Below are 17,573 nucleotides of genomic sequence, written 5' to 3'. Positions count from 1 at the left end.
TCCATGCTCCCTTCGTTTAAACATAGTGGCAATGCATGAGGCTTTCCAAGCCCATTAGGGCTGTGCATCATCTTTCCTCCATGAAATTACAAGCTGTGGTTAGGGCAAAGGTTGTGAGCTCTCCAAGAATGATGCTGGACCGGGAGTGATGCTGGGCCAAATGCATCTATCGTGTTTTAATTCATTTTATCACAACCACCTGGGCCCTCTGAACTGGAACCTTTCATACTTTTTACCTTCTTTTACACCTGTACAGAGACCATGAAAATCCAGTGCTGGTCAATATTTACTTGGCTCACATATTAACTACTAGACCAGACAGACAGTAGCAGAGAGGCAAGCCCAGGGTAAGGCACGAAATCCACATGGTCTGTCTTTGTTATTAGTTCCTACTTCAGAGTCAGGAGTAAAACACCAGTCAAAAAGTAAACTGAAAAATTTAATTGTTTTATAAAATAAGATTATGAAATTCTATATAAAAATCCAGCTTCTTAAATACGGTACATTCACTTCCTCACAGAATATTTAAATATTCAGGTCACTTATGCTCTATTTTCACTGTATTTGAGTTAAAATCATTGGATAAATTAAAAAATCCCTACCAAAAGATACCACAACTTATACAAATAAAACTAAGCAATAATACTTTAAATACAAAATGTAAAGAAATTAATAACTCTTAGAGCATGCTACAAAATTTTGCCAGAAAAATATATGGGATCATTTTTGTTTAACTAGAAAATATACAGTGTGCTTTTCATTTCTCTTCCTAAAATTCAGTCTCATACAATTTCCATTTAACTTAATAAATATGTACAACAAAAATGTTTATTCCTCGAAGAATATAAATAGCAAATACTGTAGTAGAGCCTGATCTGGCATTCTTTTCTCATCTAGTGACTATAGTGAGGCTTTTCAACTCCAAATGTGCAAAAATGTAGAATCAGGCTCTTAGTGTTATCAACAGGTTAATAGCTTTTACAAAAGTGATTTATGAAAAAAAACCCTCCAAAAACACTGCAAAAGACTTAGAGCTATTCCAGTCAGGCACTTCTATAAATAGTAAGACATAATGTAGGGAAACAATGTTCCAGTTTAATTACTGCTGGCAGTAATTAGGGAAAAATAGTGGAGAATGAAAAATATCTTGAATTAGACACATCTTACTTTCACTGATTTCACTTGGTTCCCTATCATTTCTAAAACCAGTTTCTGGTATAATCTATACATTGTAAATCTGTGAAGAAACTTAATCACCTTCTTCAGACTTTGGATGGTTCGTTTTGGAAAGTGGTATGTTTTCAAGTGCTTCAGTCCATACATTAAACCTTTAATAGTGTCTTGGTCACCATTCTTTATTCTCCACAGATTGAGAAGCTTCAGAACTTGCTCTGTAGGTTGACATAGTTTCATTGTGCGCTCGATATCTTCTTTTCCCACTTTCTTGCCTGGTAAGCTTGCCATCAGTGTGTTGAGATGTTCAAAGGTGAGGTTCGGATGGCCAATATGCTTTAAGACACTATTTTCGCAAAGATTGATATCTATAGAAAGTGAAAAGAAAAGAGAGATAAGCACAATGCATTGCAACCTTACCATGGCCTGCAAAAAAACTTCAAAAATTTCAAGGTGAATACTCCTTCCCAATTCTTTTTTTTACTTTATTTCAAATAATTCTCTCAGCAATGCCTTTTTTAAGGCTCCAATTATGAAAAGCAATTAAGAAGTTAATCAACTTCGCAAATACAAACAGCCCCAAATTACAAGCAAACTTAGTAGCAAGTGTTTATTGCTATATGCTTGTTTCATCTATCTTATAAAATGTTCTGTCTATGTGATAGGACTCCTAATATTTGGTTTCAGTAAATGAAAAATTTGCTCTTCTTCAGAAATGTCTAGGCAAGCTTTGCTAAAATAGTAATTCTCTTTTTTTGAAGTATTCTAGACACTTCGCAGTCTGACATAAGCGTACGTAGTAAAAAGGAGAGGGAGAAAAAACATTTCTGCAGCATTTTTCAAATCTGTTGGGAGTGGACAAAAGGTCGTTCGAATGTGGCAGTTGTTGATGGTGGCTTACACGAAAAGAGTTGGCCTGACTCTCATAAAAACCTCGGTGTTAACATTGCAGCACTATTTCACCTTTGACACCTGTCTTGGCAGATTCAGCGCAAACAAAGCAGTGAATTGGCATGACAAATAGGTACCGGAAGGGAAAAAGAAGGGAAAGCCTGTCTGTGTATTCTTCACTCCCATGCATTCCCATTTCGTGAATAGATCTCCTAGTCCGAGCTGTCAATCGCTACTTTATAGAAAACAAATTGCACTCTCAGTTGCAGGCATCCAGTTCCCTCTAGCCTCAACAGCCACTGCTCAGATATAACAGTCCCCACTTGATATAACAGTTCCCAGATATAACAGTCCCCACTTGATCAAAATTCTTCATACGTTGTGCAGTCTCAAAAGGGGATCGTGGCTGTTACACCACACACGCTCTCAAGAGGGCTACAAGTCTGGGAAGAATTCAGTCCTTGACTGATCAGGAGAAGCTGAATGCTCTTCCTGCTTCCCCTCGACTTCACTGTGCTTACTGCGTAGATATATCTCAGCCAAGCCCTGCAGGTCCTCCTCAGATCGTAACACATCACCAGGAGGTATTTGATCCCAAGCAATTTTTAAAAAGCCATTTAGAAGGCTGCTTTTAATGTACGTGCTATCAAAATAAGGTACCTTGAATAATCTTCTTGACCATATCCTGTTCTTTGTTTTGCTGCTTCCATAATTTCAAAAGCTGGAAGGTCTGCTCTTGAGAACTGTGCCTTTGTTTAATCCTTTCGATATTTTCTGAGCTAACCTTTGTCCCAGGCAAACTGTCTGCTAGTATGGTCAGCCAGTTAGGTGTGAGATGAGTAGGAACAGCAAACCTGAACAAAGACTCCTCACACAGGGTTACATCTGAAATGAGAAAGAGAAAAAGAATACGTCAGTTGTTCTGATCTGTTACCCTGCTTGTCTCAGGAAAAAGAGCAAGCAGCAAGGATGATAAGAAAAAATGTTTAAAAAACAAACTTAGAAGTGGTCTTTATAATGCTGTCGCTCTCTGTGCTTGAGTTCCATCTGGTCTGACCTATAATAATTAAAACCCTACTATGGCCATCACCATAGCAGGCAATTGGCTAACAAACTAGATATTTTTATCATAAATGCTGATACATTAATTTTAACTGTAATTAAAGGTATGTTTTCAGAGCACTCTTCCTTAATATGACATGTACCTATTCCACACTTTTGAGGTGCTGTATCTGTATTTTCCTGACAGACGTTGTCACGAACTGCATTTCCATTCAATGCTATTTTGAAGCCCAGTGCACTACAGTTTGTGTGCTTTAGACAGGCTGCTTTGGATGATGTCTCATTTGAGAAAAATCCTTCTGGACATCTCTTACACACAGTGTCACTCTCAGGGGTACCTGTGGAAACAGGAAGACAATGCATCCAATTACATGTAACCTCAACAGGGAAAAAAAATTACAAGAATACAAAAATAAAAGAAAATATTCCTCCCAAAATTTTCATGCTTCTGCTTTTCACATTTCCGATCTATGAAGGAATCACATTTAGAAAAAAAAATAATTTTTACAAACATAAAAGATTCTTTAAGAGAATGATGTTCATGCTGGAGTAATAGAGTAAATAGTACTCTTACATGCACTTGTTACCAACTTTAAAATCAGTAATTACTGATTAAGTCAGTAATTTAGTAAAGTAGTATCTTTAAATCAGTAATTACTTGAGTCTATTCAGACATTACATGATGTCTGACCTTCGTCCTTCAACTGTACATATATTCTGTAAAATAATTAAATGGCACAAGAAACTGCTTTAAATCATATTCTGTAATATCTGCCCGGAACCTTACTTGAATGGGTTACTTTAGTTCTAGCTTAAAATATAACCCAACTAAATATCAACTAAAGACCCTCTGAAAAGTACTTTCCCTGCTCAAATATTAAATTATACAGGAGAACAGAATTTCAGTAACATTTCTGAATGTTCTTCTGGGCTTGAACAAAATAGTATTTAAAGCAAAGAAATTAGATCATCCAATATAGCAAAAATATTTAATATACAAACATATGTTCTGCTTGGTGTTTTACTTTTATAAGGCAGAGTTTTACTTCAGAATCAAATATATGATACAACAATAGAATCAAATATATGATACAACAATAGAATGACGATATATGGTTCTAGTACATTGACAAAGAGGAAGAAAATTAATGCATGAAATCTGAAACAATGCAGTCTAACCACCAGTGGCAGGAAAATAACAGCACCAATAAATGCTGTATATTCAATCTTAATTCATCTTTATTCGGCCAACATTTAAGCAACTGCCTAAAGTCTAGTATCTAATATTGCATTATTGAACATGAACTTAAGCACATGCTTAATATTCTCTGAAAAAAATTGGAAATTGAATAAGAAAATGCCTCCATCTAGTGTATTTTGGAAGTATTTACATGTGGCTGCTTATTTTAATGCTAGTTTTAAAGTAAATTTTATATATTTTGGGCATTTCCTTAGAAAAAAAGGGTACGAATCTCCAGTTTTCAACCAGCCGTGAAATAAAGAATACCACTTGCATACACTCAACCTAGCACTTCTTTCATCAGACAGCAAGTGAAAACAAAGGAGAATTTCTTCGTTGTGCATCTGAAAATCAGAGACCCTGTATATTGCCAAACCCTCCAAAACCTCCGCTTTCCACAGCCAGCGCCCAACCCGCAGCAGCAGTGTCTGCCCTTACATTTTCGTGCACAATGTGCGCTGCCTGCGGCTCCGGGTTGTACAGAACTCAAGCCGACAACTGCACCTGAGCAGGCAGCAATTAGCTTTGCTGAGAAGTCTGAACTTTTAGCAACTTCCCCTGCTACAGACATGCTGCTGTTGTGTTCTGGCAGCAAGGAAGGGGAAGAAAGGAGAGTCCCTGTAAACTATGCGTCGTTCTGCTCAGAGCTTCCCGTATAACCTTTGCGGCACAAGAGGGAAATTAACTGGGTAATCCATCAGCATTCTCAGGGTTGAGCAGAAAGTCACCTCCCAGCTTTGCCAGCTGCTTCTTCACTGCTTATCTGGCTGCTCCTGTTCAGGGCACAAACCGCCACAGCCTGGCTGCCCTTCCTCCAATTTGCCTGGAATCCCCCATTCTCCCCAGGGAAACGGCAGCCACTGCCGGGGAGATAGTGCAGTCTCATAGCAGTGCTGCTTCCCCAGCACATTGCTGCTAAATCCTCTGCCACATACAGGGCCAACTGCGGCAGAAAGGCACAAAACCTTAAACTACACTCACAAAAGGGGACTAGCGAAGTAAAGTGATCTGCCCAACGTAATCATGAGCAACCGGCAGTGAGGAAACAGATTTCTAATGTGTTAAGCTTTGAATGAGACACTGGACCACACCATCTCTCTGTGTGGCAGTGGAAGCATATTTTTCTACACTTAGGTTTTATTTCACCTGAATTTGCATTGTTACAAAGTTCAAGGCTATCATATGGCAGAAAGCGGGAACACAGTGTGGTCCAAGCTTATTAAATTCTTAGTCGATGCCTCACCTCAAAAACTATTGACGCAGGGGGACGCAATTATTTTTACAATGTTTTCATTCCTTGTTTGAGGTTTGCTTGGGTTTCGCTGGTTCATTCTGATGGTCTTTTGGAAACCAACTTTCCAATAAAATACACAATTCAACAATTTATCTTCTTCCAAAGTCTGTTTCATTTTGAACTGAGGGATTCAAATTTGTCTGCCATAGTTTCACTGTGCTCGCAGGGATGCAGCAGGCTGGCTGCTCAGACAATTTATACTTCTTTGTTCATCTCCCAACTGGTCTTTCTAAGAACTTTGCTTCTGTCCCCTTTTGACTTGCTGCTGAGGTATGGTGGAACCTCAGTAACCCAAGCCCCTCGGTATAACTATTTAGGTTAACGAAGGTTTATAATATGGAAATGGGGTAGCTGCCAGTGGAAATGCTTAACAGTGGCAACAGCATCAGGGTAATGCTTAGTTAACCAATTACTCAGGGACTAGTGAGCAGCTACATCAGCAACATTACTCCTTACGTCCAAGTTTTTCTCCAGTGAGATGTTCATAACCCAAGAAAGGACTCCCAACCTGTCATTCTGCATAGCTCTAAAATGGACAGGACAGCCCTAGTGCTTCTCACTGTATATACGTAATTCCTAGGGAAGTAATTCTGTAGTCTGGAGATTGGTTGCCTACGGGTTCATGTCTGAGACACTTTGATTTTCTGTATTCCCCTCCTCAGTGCTCTTCTCCAGGCAGTTATCAATCTCTGGTGCAATGACAGTTTACAATTCTTTCAGGCTATATTAAATATCGGAGCTAAACTGGGCCATGGCATTTGCCAAATGATAAATGACATATTTTGTTTTGAGAGAAGAACTTATTATTGGTTTAAAAATTTATGTTGTCTTAAATGAAGAATACACTCCACTGAAAAGCGCCGCTTCACTCTGCATCCCCACAAGACCTACAGCACAATGCCAGCCTGCTTGACAAAGAAACGGTTGTTTGTTTGATAATAGTAACGGTTTCCCTAAGAGTTCTATTTAGGATGCTGATAATTAATTATTACCACATATTGCTGTGATGCTAGAGCTATATTAATATTGTTATAATTATACATTTGGTGTTAAACATGTAGTGCTCCTGGTGTTTGTCAAGATATACAGTTGCTTGAAACAGCAGATTTCAAAATGAAAAACATTATTATTTATCACACACACAAATACTACATTCCAGATAATGCTCCTTTAAAAGGGGCAATCCATCATGTTTCTCATTAGAGTGCAATTTGCTACATTTGCTACTGCCATTAAGTTATATATTACAGTAGGAGCAGGGTATTCCACTGAGAAATGTTCCGTTGGCTACAGTTCATATGATGCAGACTAGGAACAGGTTCAGTTGGCTTTACAATTTACTGTCCTGTAATTTCATCTGGATGAGCCTCTTTCCTAATCGTGTAACTGCCACGAGTCACTGACGTGCGGTAGAGCTCCAATTAAGTCTGTGTGTATTGACAAGCGGTACATACCTGGCTGTGCAACGCCGAAGCCAGGAGGACATTCCGTGTGCTTTAAACAAAACTCGAGCTCCAGGTATCTGCCTTCGACGCACTCGCAGACACGGTTCTGCGTGCTGGAGCACTCCTGCTTGACGTACTGCAGCTCTTTGCAAACAGTACTGCAGTACTGGCATTCATCATTGCTATTCCACTCTTCGGTGTAGTACTGATCCGGACACGGGGCACACTGCGTCGGGCTGGTGGCTGTACAGTGCTGCTTTACGTAGCTCCCAGGAGGGCACTGGTCACACAGCAGTTGCCGAGATGTCCCTGGGTCATAATGGGGATACTTGGGGGGAGAGTCATCCTGGATGGTCCACTTAACAGAAATGTCCAAGAGCTAGCAACAGGAAAATAAAACATAGCTCGCTTTAGTTCTGGGGAGCACCATGGTCACAAAGAAACCTACATTTTAATGAGTTTATGAGTCTAATCATATCGCTATCTTCAAAAAAATGTTTGCGTTACAAATTTATAAAATATTAGCCAGCTTCTGGACTCTCCCATATCTATCTTAGAATAGGAAAGTTTTAGGATCTCATCCAGCAAAATCTTCCTGACATAAGTACTTCCTTGTTCTTCCAGAGATGTAGATCCTATACTTCTCCATTTACACCCTTTTAATATCACTGGGCAATGACCTTTTACCACCTGGCACCAGAGAACCTGGTCTATTAGTTTCATTGGCAACACGCTCGATACACAGCAAGGTGGGGATTATGCACTCCTGTGCTCTTACGTATCAGGTACTTCAGATGCAAAAGAAATGGTATCTGAGCATACAAATCTGACCAGCATACTGCACCATTACCACAGATACCTTTAAAGGGGATTCCTTACAATATTTCTTTTTACCAGCAACGAATGGTTAGAACAATATACGTTATGTTTTGATACTTTCCATTTAATCTTGCACTGAAATGCAGTAGCTCTAGGGATAAAATGTGGCAGCTATGTCAAGTATGAAGATGCAGCTCCAGACAGAGGTAAAAAATGCTCCAGTTTATGAAGGGTACATTAAGGACTTAATCGCGCATGCTGGAAGAGGCCAGGCTACTGCTTTCACTTCCTATCTAAAAACACAGGCTTACGGCTGTCGTGAGGATCTGGTTCTGTACCAGCAGACGTCATGATCGCTACACTTCTGCTTCCTGCAACAGTCTGCTTTCCTAGTGCAATTTGGGACCTAGTGATCTGAGAAGACCCTGCCCTTCTGCAGAGACAACCTCCATATCATGTCATTTTGGTCTTGTAAATGAAAATTTGGTTCTGTGATTCCACCAGCCTATCAAGAAAATAACTTTTGGGTTTACTCCCTATGTACCCATGAGGTCTGCTGGCAGCTCACTCTCCCCACTGGGAACCTGTCTCTGTCCCAGTGCTGCATGACCGACATGCCACTGCTCTTCTGAAAATTGTACATTTTATAAAGATGAAGTAAACTGGCTCTGAATGAAGATTTTTTTCTATGTGTCCATTCAAATTATAGATCCAACTGACTTGTCTTTGTTGCTATTTTAATCCCAGTCAGCTAATACAGAGTCGCCAATTCAATTCAATTTCAATAACATATTTTGCCCCTTCCCAATGCAGATGTCGCCAAAGTGTAAGTGGAATTAACTGTTTTTATTCATTCAGACTCTGTATTTCCTAAAGAGGCTTCATCTAAGGGCCTCACTTCTGCCACAGCACGGCACTTCTTAATTGATAGTCTTATTAAGGTTGGAAAGGACAATTTAATCGTTCATCTGCCTTAACACAAGTCACAGCATTTGCACCAAGTACTATTAGGTGCCTAAATTAGGAACTCTTACTCCTTAAGAAAATATTCTTTAGTGCATTCTCCCATTGTCTGTCTATGAATCCACTTTTTATACAGCTATACTTAGGCTGAAGAATGAAATGCACACAGTATGTATATTCCCCATAGCCTCTTCTAACTACCCTTGACTAAGCCCTGTAACTTGACCGATCTGTGATTTCTACAGGAGGAGATCCCACTTTTTCTTGTGGTCTCAATGCACAATCTCTTCCATTGTGAGAAATTCCTTATTATTCTCTGAAGTTTGATGTGCCGCTCCATTTTTCTTAAATGACTGGATCTGTTTCATGTGATCTATTTAACAAGAGGGTGCAGCACATTTTTTAATAGTGAATGGCTTTCCATTGATGAAAAATGCATCCACCCTTGGTAAATCTACAGCTATTACTCTAGTAATAAGGAAGTCCTGGTAATCCCATTAATCGTTGATGTGAACAGTCAGGTTTTCTTTTACAGTTTTAATGCAGCATCCCAGAATCCAAGACTTGCACGGACACATGCATTTCCTTTGCAGAACATAACAGACTGCAACATGCAGCACGGATGCTACAAAGACAAGGATCAACCCACATTTCATGCAGATGTCTGTGGAAAACCAAGACAATACCCAACGCAGATGAAAATCTGACACTGTGAAAATTATTAGGGACAGCAACCAGACATGCAGGCAGCATGTCCTTTTGCAGAAACACCAGTTTTCCTTCTCTGAAACGTACGGCTCACAACAAATCCCAAGCTGTCAGCGCAGCAGAATCTGTTCCTCTGGGTCATGCCTCTGCCCTTGGTGACACATTTTCAGGTGCTGAATGGTTAGATGAACCATTTCATGACTGCTCAACTCCCCTCTGCAACATGCAGGAGCAAGAACAACAAGATTTTCTCTATTTTCCTTACTCAACCATTCCATTACTCAACATTGGAAATCATATGAGAGGCAAATGAGAAAGAAGCTTTGCAGCAGGGGATGTTTCAAGATTAAAAATAATTCAAATTCAATAATCAGAGTCTGAGAGCATGGGTTTTGTAGGGAAAAATGGAGGCACCTGCTTCCTAAAGAACCTACAGCTATGTGAAGCATGCCAATAGAAATTGAAAATAATTCAACACAATTTGAGAGGAACTGATTTTAAAAATTGAGCAAAAAAATACTTGAACAACACATGTGTGAGACCACACGAAGTTTTGCCTTTGGAAGTAGCAATAGCTACGAACTACTAATGGCAACCAGAATGCTATTAATCTAAATGAACACAAGCAATAAACATAATAATAGGATTAATAAATCAGCATCACTAAAAGGACGATCAGTCTTTGCATTTGATTTTTCCTTTGTGCTTTTAAAAGAAAAGCATATCATGACTGTCTTCCCTTCTTTCCCAGAAACACACATGTAGGCGCAGTAATCCATCCGCTAGTGGCTGAGCCATATGTATGCAGGATCCAACTCCTTGATTTAGTAAACATTTATAACAAAAGATTCTTCCGTCAAACTGAAGCTGTAAGTGCAATGAGTATCTCAGTATTTTACGCGAACATTTTATACATAATTTTCAACATAGAGCTAGATTACCATTACTGTTACTGTTTGACTACTATCATCCTATTAGTACAGTGAGCTGTGCAACTCATTGTCACAGGACGTTGTAAACGGTTGAGTTCAAAATGTTACTTGACATAGTAATGGAGGGAAATAATAAAGGGCTATTAAACATAAACATCATCTTTTGATCAGGAAATCCCAAACCACAAATTGCTTGAGTCTGGAGGAGTTTTTCTGAAAAATATCACTATTTTTCTGCCTTTTTCTTCCATCTCGTCTATGCATCAGTTATCAACCCCTGCCATAGACAGTATATGGGCCTTTTTAGGGCATTTTTTCTAGATATTTTTTTTCTTAGACCCAGTACAGCCATTAGTATGTTGTTAAGTGCATTTCTAGACTCCAATCCCCAATACCACATTTCTTCAGAAGACTACTGTAGGTCCCTTAATAATACTTAAGATAATAGATCTGCAAGATTGTCTTCTATGCCGACTGAAAACACCTAGCACAGATGAGTATTGTCAATATTAATACGCAACATGAAAATCAGAAGTTATCCTTAAACCTACATCAAGTGCCAAAGTAAAAGCAATATATTTCTCAGAAGTTTTGCAAAAATGCAGGAAGAATAGTGGAAGGTCATTAAGTATAATTTTTAGTAGCTTTACTGCAGCAACTTGGCACAAACAGAATGAAAATACTCTTCTTGTCCCCCACCTCACAGAATAAGTTAGAGGGGAGCGTCACTAAATTGTCCTTTCTCCTGGCCTAAGACACACTAAATTTGTGCTTACATTAGCAAGTTGGATCACCTGTTACAGCAGAGTTGTAGAGCAGAACAGATGGTGCCGAGCACCTGACATCCATATTATGCATGATTCACAGGGGGTATTTTGGAGTAACTTCAGTCTGCTCTCATGGACTGAGCATGTATTAGTGGTTACAATGCATCTGGAGCGTCTCTGGAGTCCGTCACTGGATTTACTTTCATCAATCCAGTTTACTTTTGCAAATCCACTTTGTGCACTCCAAGTCTGCTCTGATGTGCAAACTAAAATACAGTAAATAAGGATGGTCAGGAGAGGCCCTTAAAAAGCATGTTCCCAAATCAAATTAAAACAGCAATTAAATGCATTTTATGTCATTCCGGACATTTCTCCTCCTAAACTATGCTATGACCAACTTGGAGGCAGATTCTCAGCCACATAAAGCCTCTGATTGACCTGAATGCCCATACTTAAAAGGTGGGCTATGTACTAGAATCTCTGCTGGAAGAAATACCACTGTTTGAGCACATGAAAATACCATGATCAGAACTTACTAGTTCTGAACATTGGTCTTCCTAAAAGCTTCACAGAAGGCAGGATTTCTCCTATAACCATGCTGGCACTGGCCTGTTTTGCCCTTGCTGGAGAAGAACACATGTTCCAGTTTGAAAGGAGGAAGAAACTGGAAGTCTGGCTTCAGTTTACTGGAGTCAGAAGTAGGAGCAATGAGCATGTTCACCCTTTAACCCCTAAGAAACCAAAGCTGGAGTCTATCAGTGCTACACTTGGCCAAAGTCACAGATTTGTCATTCAGAAGATTGTATAAAATTCTGTTCATCCTTGTTTAGGAAAGGTTAATTCAGCCTGGAGAAGGTACAGAAAAAGTTTAGAAGAAAATGGAGAGCTTCATCTTGAAGATGACCTTGACTGGTTCAATAGCTTGCCAAGTCAAAATAGTACCTATAGATTCAGTACAGATAGACAGTGAACACACAGTGAGAGAATAACTTTCTCCATTAAATGATAATGCTGGAAATGAAAAGGGGATTCTCTTGTCAGAGGAAGTTTGGGAACAGCCTTTTACTGGGAAGCAGGTACAAGAAACCCAAGTAGTTTAAATATAGCTCTCAATGCACTTCTGAAAGCAAATACGCCATTTGGTTTCCTGGAAGAGCTGGGGAAAAGATCTAGGCAGTTTCTTTCAATTTTAAACCCTAAGCAAATCCTTTATATCCCAACACCAATGGAAGCCAATGACACTCAGTATCTTGTTCATCTCAACAAATTAACTGTTAGTCTGATTCAGAGTGCACTCAACTGCAAATGGTTTTACTAGCGGTAGTGAAAGGCAAGGCTCAATTTAAAAAAACAGTCCCAAAGGTTGGGGCTTTTTGTTCTGTAAGTATGAAATGCTATCATTAACAAAATAATTACTACAAAACAAAACCAAAACAAAGTCTAGTATCATTAACTACATCTATCAACCTATTGGATGAAATTCAGTTCTCATGTCATGGGCTCAATTCTGAAAGGACTGAAAAACTCAGTCCTCATCCATCTCTCTGGGTCAAATCCTGGGTACCTCTCAGGATGGCTGTCTCTGTGTGAGGAATTGGGATGAACTGTAAATACTGAAATACAAGTCTAGTGTAAGTCAGTGTCATGCAAGTAAATACTGATAACTTATTCAAAATGAGTTACCCAAGGTTAAAAAGCAATTCTTTGATTGTGTCACTCAACACATTAGGCCTGAAGCTATATTTTTCCATACCATCTTTATGACAGCATACACAATGCTAACATAAAAGGCCTGTGCAGTCCATTTATTTCAGCCCTTAGAAGAAGCTTTTGAATGAGAAATAATGTGACTGTGAAATTTCATTTCTGATCTTGGGCAGGAAAAAAAGTACACACCCTTTTCTTTCATTTTTAAATGTAAGGCAAAGAGCTGCTTGCTTTTTCTTGTTGAATTAAAATGAACAGGAAGACAAAACACATAAAGCAAAAATCCTTCAAGCATCATCCCCTTAAATCACTGCTTTGTGAGAGAAAAGAAAGTGGCTTTTCAGCATATGAAAATATTTTTATATAGCCTGGCTTTGTGGTTTTGGGTTATAGACCAAAGGAAAATGTTTAATTTGCTGAAAAAGATAAATCTGTTTCTGTTTTGCATTCCACAACTATTCTGAAGCATATTTTCCTGCGTGATAAATAATCATTCAAGGCATCTGTCAGATTGCTCCTAGTGTTTGCATTGGGTTCAAAGTAAAACCTCACAACTCTCCTCCTTTGCTTTCTACACAAAGTATTTGGACAAAGCTAAGGCAGGAGGCCTTCACTTACCCTCAGCCCTTAGCCAGAAGGCCTCACTGAAATCATGCACAGACCCCAGGAAAATCCCAGTGGCAAAATATAGCACTGAATGGTATTAACAAGGTCCTCCTAATCAATAGCTTGTCAAATCAAAACAGTATCTCTAGATCCAGTACAAGACAGTGTCATGCTGGATCAGATCCATGGCTGTCTATTGCAAGTAACCATTGTAAAATATTTGTCATCTAGAGAGAAATTACTCCCATCCATCTGGAAGATACTCAACTCTCATCCTCCTCACCTTGCTGTTCTGGGGGGCCCCCTGCAATCACCAAATTTAACCTCTTTGGGCCAACAGCTATGCAAGCACTGCTTAGCCCATGACTTGCTGCAGGCTCACTGAGAGGACAGCCCAGACAAAGCACCTTTCGGCAGACCACAGCAGGGCATCAAGAACACAACAAAAGCTAAAATGGAGTAGTTTTCGCTGGTTTGAGCTTAGCTTATAAAACTGTTCCACCATTCTGCCAACTACTTCAATGCAATCCACTCACTTGGGACATAACGGGACCTACTTTTGTATGGAAGATGCTTTATAAACTGAGGGCTGCTGTTTTACATAAGGAATGTAACTAGTGACTCTCCTGAGCCACCTGTATTCGAAACTGAGACTATCAACCACTGTCTTTGTTTCTCTGTCAGTAAAGCAGTATGTCAACAATTCAAATCTCATAGAGACTTTGTAAGGCCCTCTTAGTTGTCATTTACAAAGCAATTCAAGGGTCTAAACTGTTGTTTCATTTTCAGTGGTAGGAAAATTACATTCAGCTGAAGAGCAGTTTTGCATCTTATCAAAGAAGTGCTAAATTGACAGTCTTTGTTTATATGAGTTACATTTGCCTGGAAGTGTGTGGAGGGAGAAAGCAGAAAAGACTAACTAGCTGCTCACCAAATGAAGTGTTTTATCTGTAACTCGTATTTTTCATTATTCACCAGAGTGACGGCAAGATTTAGAGATAACCCAAACCTGGGATGTTACCAACATGACTACAGTCTGCCTTTGCACTGAACAGAATTACTAACAACTGACCATCTAGCTATAGAAACAGTATGTCCCGTGTTATGTGCCAACAGGTGTTTTTCTCCAGGAAGACCGCCAGAGTAGTAAACCTACTAGCAGAAAAGTTAAATACAGAAGGAACAAAGTTAAAGTTTCTGTGAGATTTGAACAGTGGGTATTATTTAAATTGTGACAATATCTTTTAAAAATTCTTCTGGTAACCTTGTTGTTTTATTTTTAACCAACACACATGCAGACAGACAGAAAGTAAGTCAGACAGAAAGATAACTCCTACCCTTGCGGGCTGCAAAGCCACTGCTGCCTACACATAGCAAACCCAACAGGCCGGCCAGAAAAAGCATGTCACATGCACCCAGACATCCAAAATAGAGAAAGGTCAAGTTTAAGGGTCAAGAGAGTTACGTGACAAGTAACGAGATCCAGCTCTGGGAAATTTCTTTCAATTCGGTCCGATTTCATAACGTTTGTCTGTTTGCAAGCAGTTTTAGTGTTCCAGCAAACAACACGTACATGCATGCACCACCACAGCTGGTCCCCTTTCTGAAATCTTAGCAAAGAGGCCAAGGCTGAAAGTACATCATGTCCAAAGACTCTTTTTTAGGTATGGTGTCTCCAAACTAGGTTTAAGCTATGTGAGCCAAACACACTCAGCTTTGAACTGCTGTTGTGCCTCTTACAAGTGTTCTTATAAAACGGGTACTAAAACTACTTTTCTGAGCTCTAGTACATCTGACAGTACTTAAACTTCACTGACAGTACTTAAACGTCACAATAACTTTAAATAAATTGCTTTTAAATAATAATAAAAAAAGAGCTGAATGATGAAGCTCTCTGGTATGTACTCCTGCCACTGATGTATTTCAGCTCCGAGACTCATCTGCCAGAGGATTATGCTGAACTTCACCAAATGCTATTACTTTATGGGAGAACATGAACAGGCATATTACATTAATCAAAATCAAAATACTGATGTGATTATTTTATGACAGCCACAGATAAGAAGCCAAGCTGGTAACAGACTATTGCTGAAATTCCCAGATTAACTTTCCATGCTTCCATATAGACAAAGAAAGCATAATATCATACAGGAGATGAAAAAGTTGTCCTGCGTTTCAATTTGCTGACCACAAGCCTGACAATTTTTGCTTCCCTTGCACCATTAATTACTTTGGTTTGTTTCTCAAAAAGCTCTTTCAGAAAGTTGTAGAGAGAGTAATAAACATGCATTACTCATCAGATCCTGGAAATCTCATTGCGTTTATAAAAAGCTTTTAAAATAAATGGATCTCAGTTCTAACACTCTGCCACAACATTAATGCCACTGTACTCACCAAAACAACCCAGGAACAAGTTACCGCGCAGCCATATGCGTAACAGCCTGCTCTGAGTATTATTTTTTAATGTTTTTTCTTCGAGTGTTTTCTTATCCAAAAGATTAATAGCCTCCAAATAGATGTTACACAGTATTTGTCTGTATGCAGGCTTTAATTAATCTGACATCATATACAATTCCATACGGCTAAATGGATTAAATGACATTTTAAAATATTTACTGCACTGTAACAACTCTAAATTTGCATCTGGAAGTACCTTGCTAAATCACCAAGTAAACAAAAACTTATTAAAGCATGGGTTTATACTGGATTTAATAACACAACTTCTTCTGAAATAGCTACTGACATAGCTACCAATTCATCACTTTCTTGCACATGAAGCTGAATTTTCTAAGCCAAAACAAGCACCACATGCTTGTGCTTTTTTCTGGAGTTCACAGTGGTTTTCCCGAGTAAGAAAGCCAGACCCGTATCTGAGATACTGACCAGTGCCACTGCAGCAGAGAGTGCAGAGACAGGCAGCGATGGAGCTTCAGTACATCAGAAACAAACATCCCAGCCTAGTGTTTCTAAATTCATTCCTAGATACAGTCAGCCCGGTATGATGAGCCTTACAAAAGGAGAGAGGAAGATAGGAAAAAAGGCAAAAGAAGATCAAATCATGCCACTACCTTAAGAATGGGATGAAAATCCCTGTTGCCTCCCTGGAGCTGGACGTGTCCATCGCACTCCAAATCTCACCAGGAAAGCTCGGCGTGATGAAATGAAAAGGGTTTACCAAGAAAACGAAGAGAAGGCAAAAAAAGACCCAAACAAAAAAACCCCAAACCAAAACAAAAAAAACCCAGATGAAAAGCCATATGTCTTTACAGCCTGATCTCTGAAGCTGTAATGCATCTTAAAGCCTATCTAACTCTCTGAATGGACTTACCACAAGCGTGCAGCACAGGAACTTGTTCATTGTGGTCGGTGGAAGAAACCTCAGCGAGCTGGGAAATCAGGCAGAGAGTCAGCTCCTGCTCCAGTCTCCTAGCAGCCTGCTTACATCCCCCAACATTAAAGACACGATATATATATAGTCCCGGTGTAACAGGAAGCTTTGGCTCAGCTTTGATCACTCATTCCCTACCATGACCAAACTTTTCTCTCTCGCACGCTCTCTCTCCCCCCCCCCCCCTTTTTTTTTTAAGGAACCTGTAAAACTTGATGACTTAATGGAACCCTTTGAGTGCTGTAACCACAGACTGGAAAATGCAGGAGGGAGTGTCGGGGGCTGGCCAGGGGAGGGTTTAATTGGGCTCTGGCTGTCTGGCTGTCTGTCCGCCCCTCCTCTCCCCTGAGCAGCTGGCTTGGAGGGGAGACGCGGGCCCCGGGGGGACAGCAGCTCCCTCAGCACCCCGGGCTCGCAGCAGGCACGGTTAAAAATCGCTGCTGGAAGCTGAGCCCCAGGGCCCTGCGGCAGCACGGCTGCCGCCGCAGAGCCCTCGAGCACACGCGGGGCTGCCATTTCCTGGGGAGGAAGGAGGCTCCTTTAGGCTCTGTTCCCCAGGGGTTTCCAGGAGCGGGGCT

General features: G+C 39.9%; 1 protein-coding gene across 1 annotated transcript; it reads right to left on the bottom strand.

The window, feature by feature from the left end:
• Nucleotides 1-418: 418 nt before the first annotated feature.
• TNFRSF11B (TNF receptor superfamily member 11b) lies at nucleotides 419-17,139 on the bottom strand. Its single transcript, XM_009809644.2, has 5 exons — nucleotides 16,936-17,139; nucleotides 7,115-7,484; nucleotides 3,270-3,464; nucleotides 2,725-2,949; nucleotides 419-1,541 (listed from the first exon to the last, which is right to left on the bottom strand). Exons 1-5 carry the CDS (start codon nucleotides 16,963-16,965, stop codon nucleotides 1,153-1,155), a joined length of 1,209 nt encoding a protein of 402 aa, XP_009807946.2. The 5' UTR covers nucleotides 16,966-17,139; the 3' UTR covers nucleotides 419-1,152.
• Nucleotides 17,140-17,573: the final 434 nt, after the last annotated feature.

The sequence above is a fragment of the Gavia stellata genome, chromosome 3 (assembly GCF_030936135.1).
Source record: "Gavia stellata isolate bGavSte3 chromosome 3, bGavSte3.hap2, whole genome shotgun sequence".
Lineage (NCBI taxonomy): Eukaryota > Metazoa > Chordata > Aves > Gaviiformes > Gaviidae > Gavia > Gavia stellata.
The sequence above is the reverse complement of the archived record's forward strand: the minus strand, read 5'-3'. Positions and strand labels throughout refer to the sequence as shown.

Coding starts and splice junctions, on each gene's coding strand:
- TNFRSF11B (XM_009809644.2), bottom strand. CDS start 16,965: ATGAACAAGTTCCTGTGCTGCACGCTTGTG. Junction 2,950..3,269: donor ACCTCAAAAGTGTGGAATAG/GTACATGTCATA, acceptor TTCTCATTTCAG/ATGTAACCCTGTGTGAGGAG. Junction 1,542..2,724: donor GGTCAAGAAGATTATTCAAG/GTACCTTATTTT, acceptor CACTTTCTATAG/ATATCAATCTTTGCGAAAAT.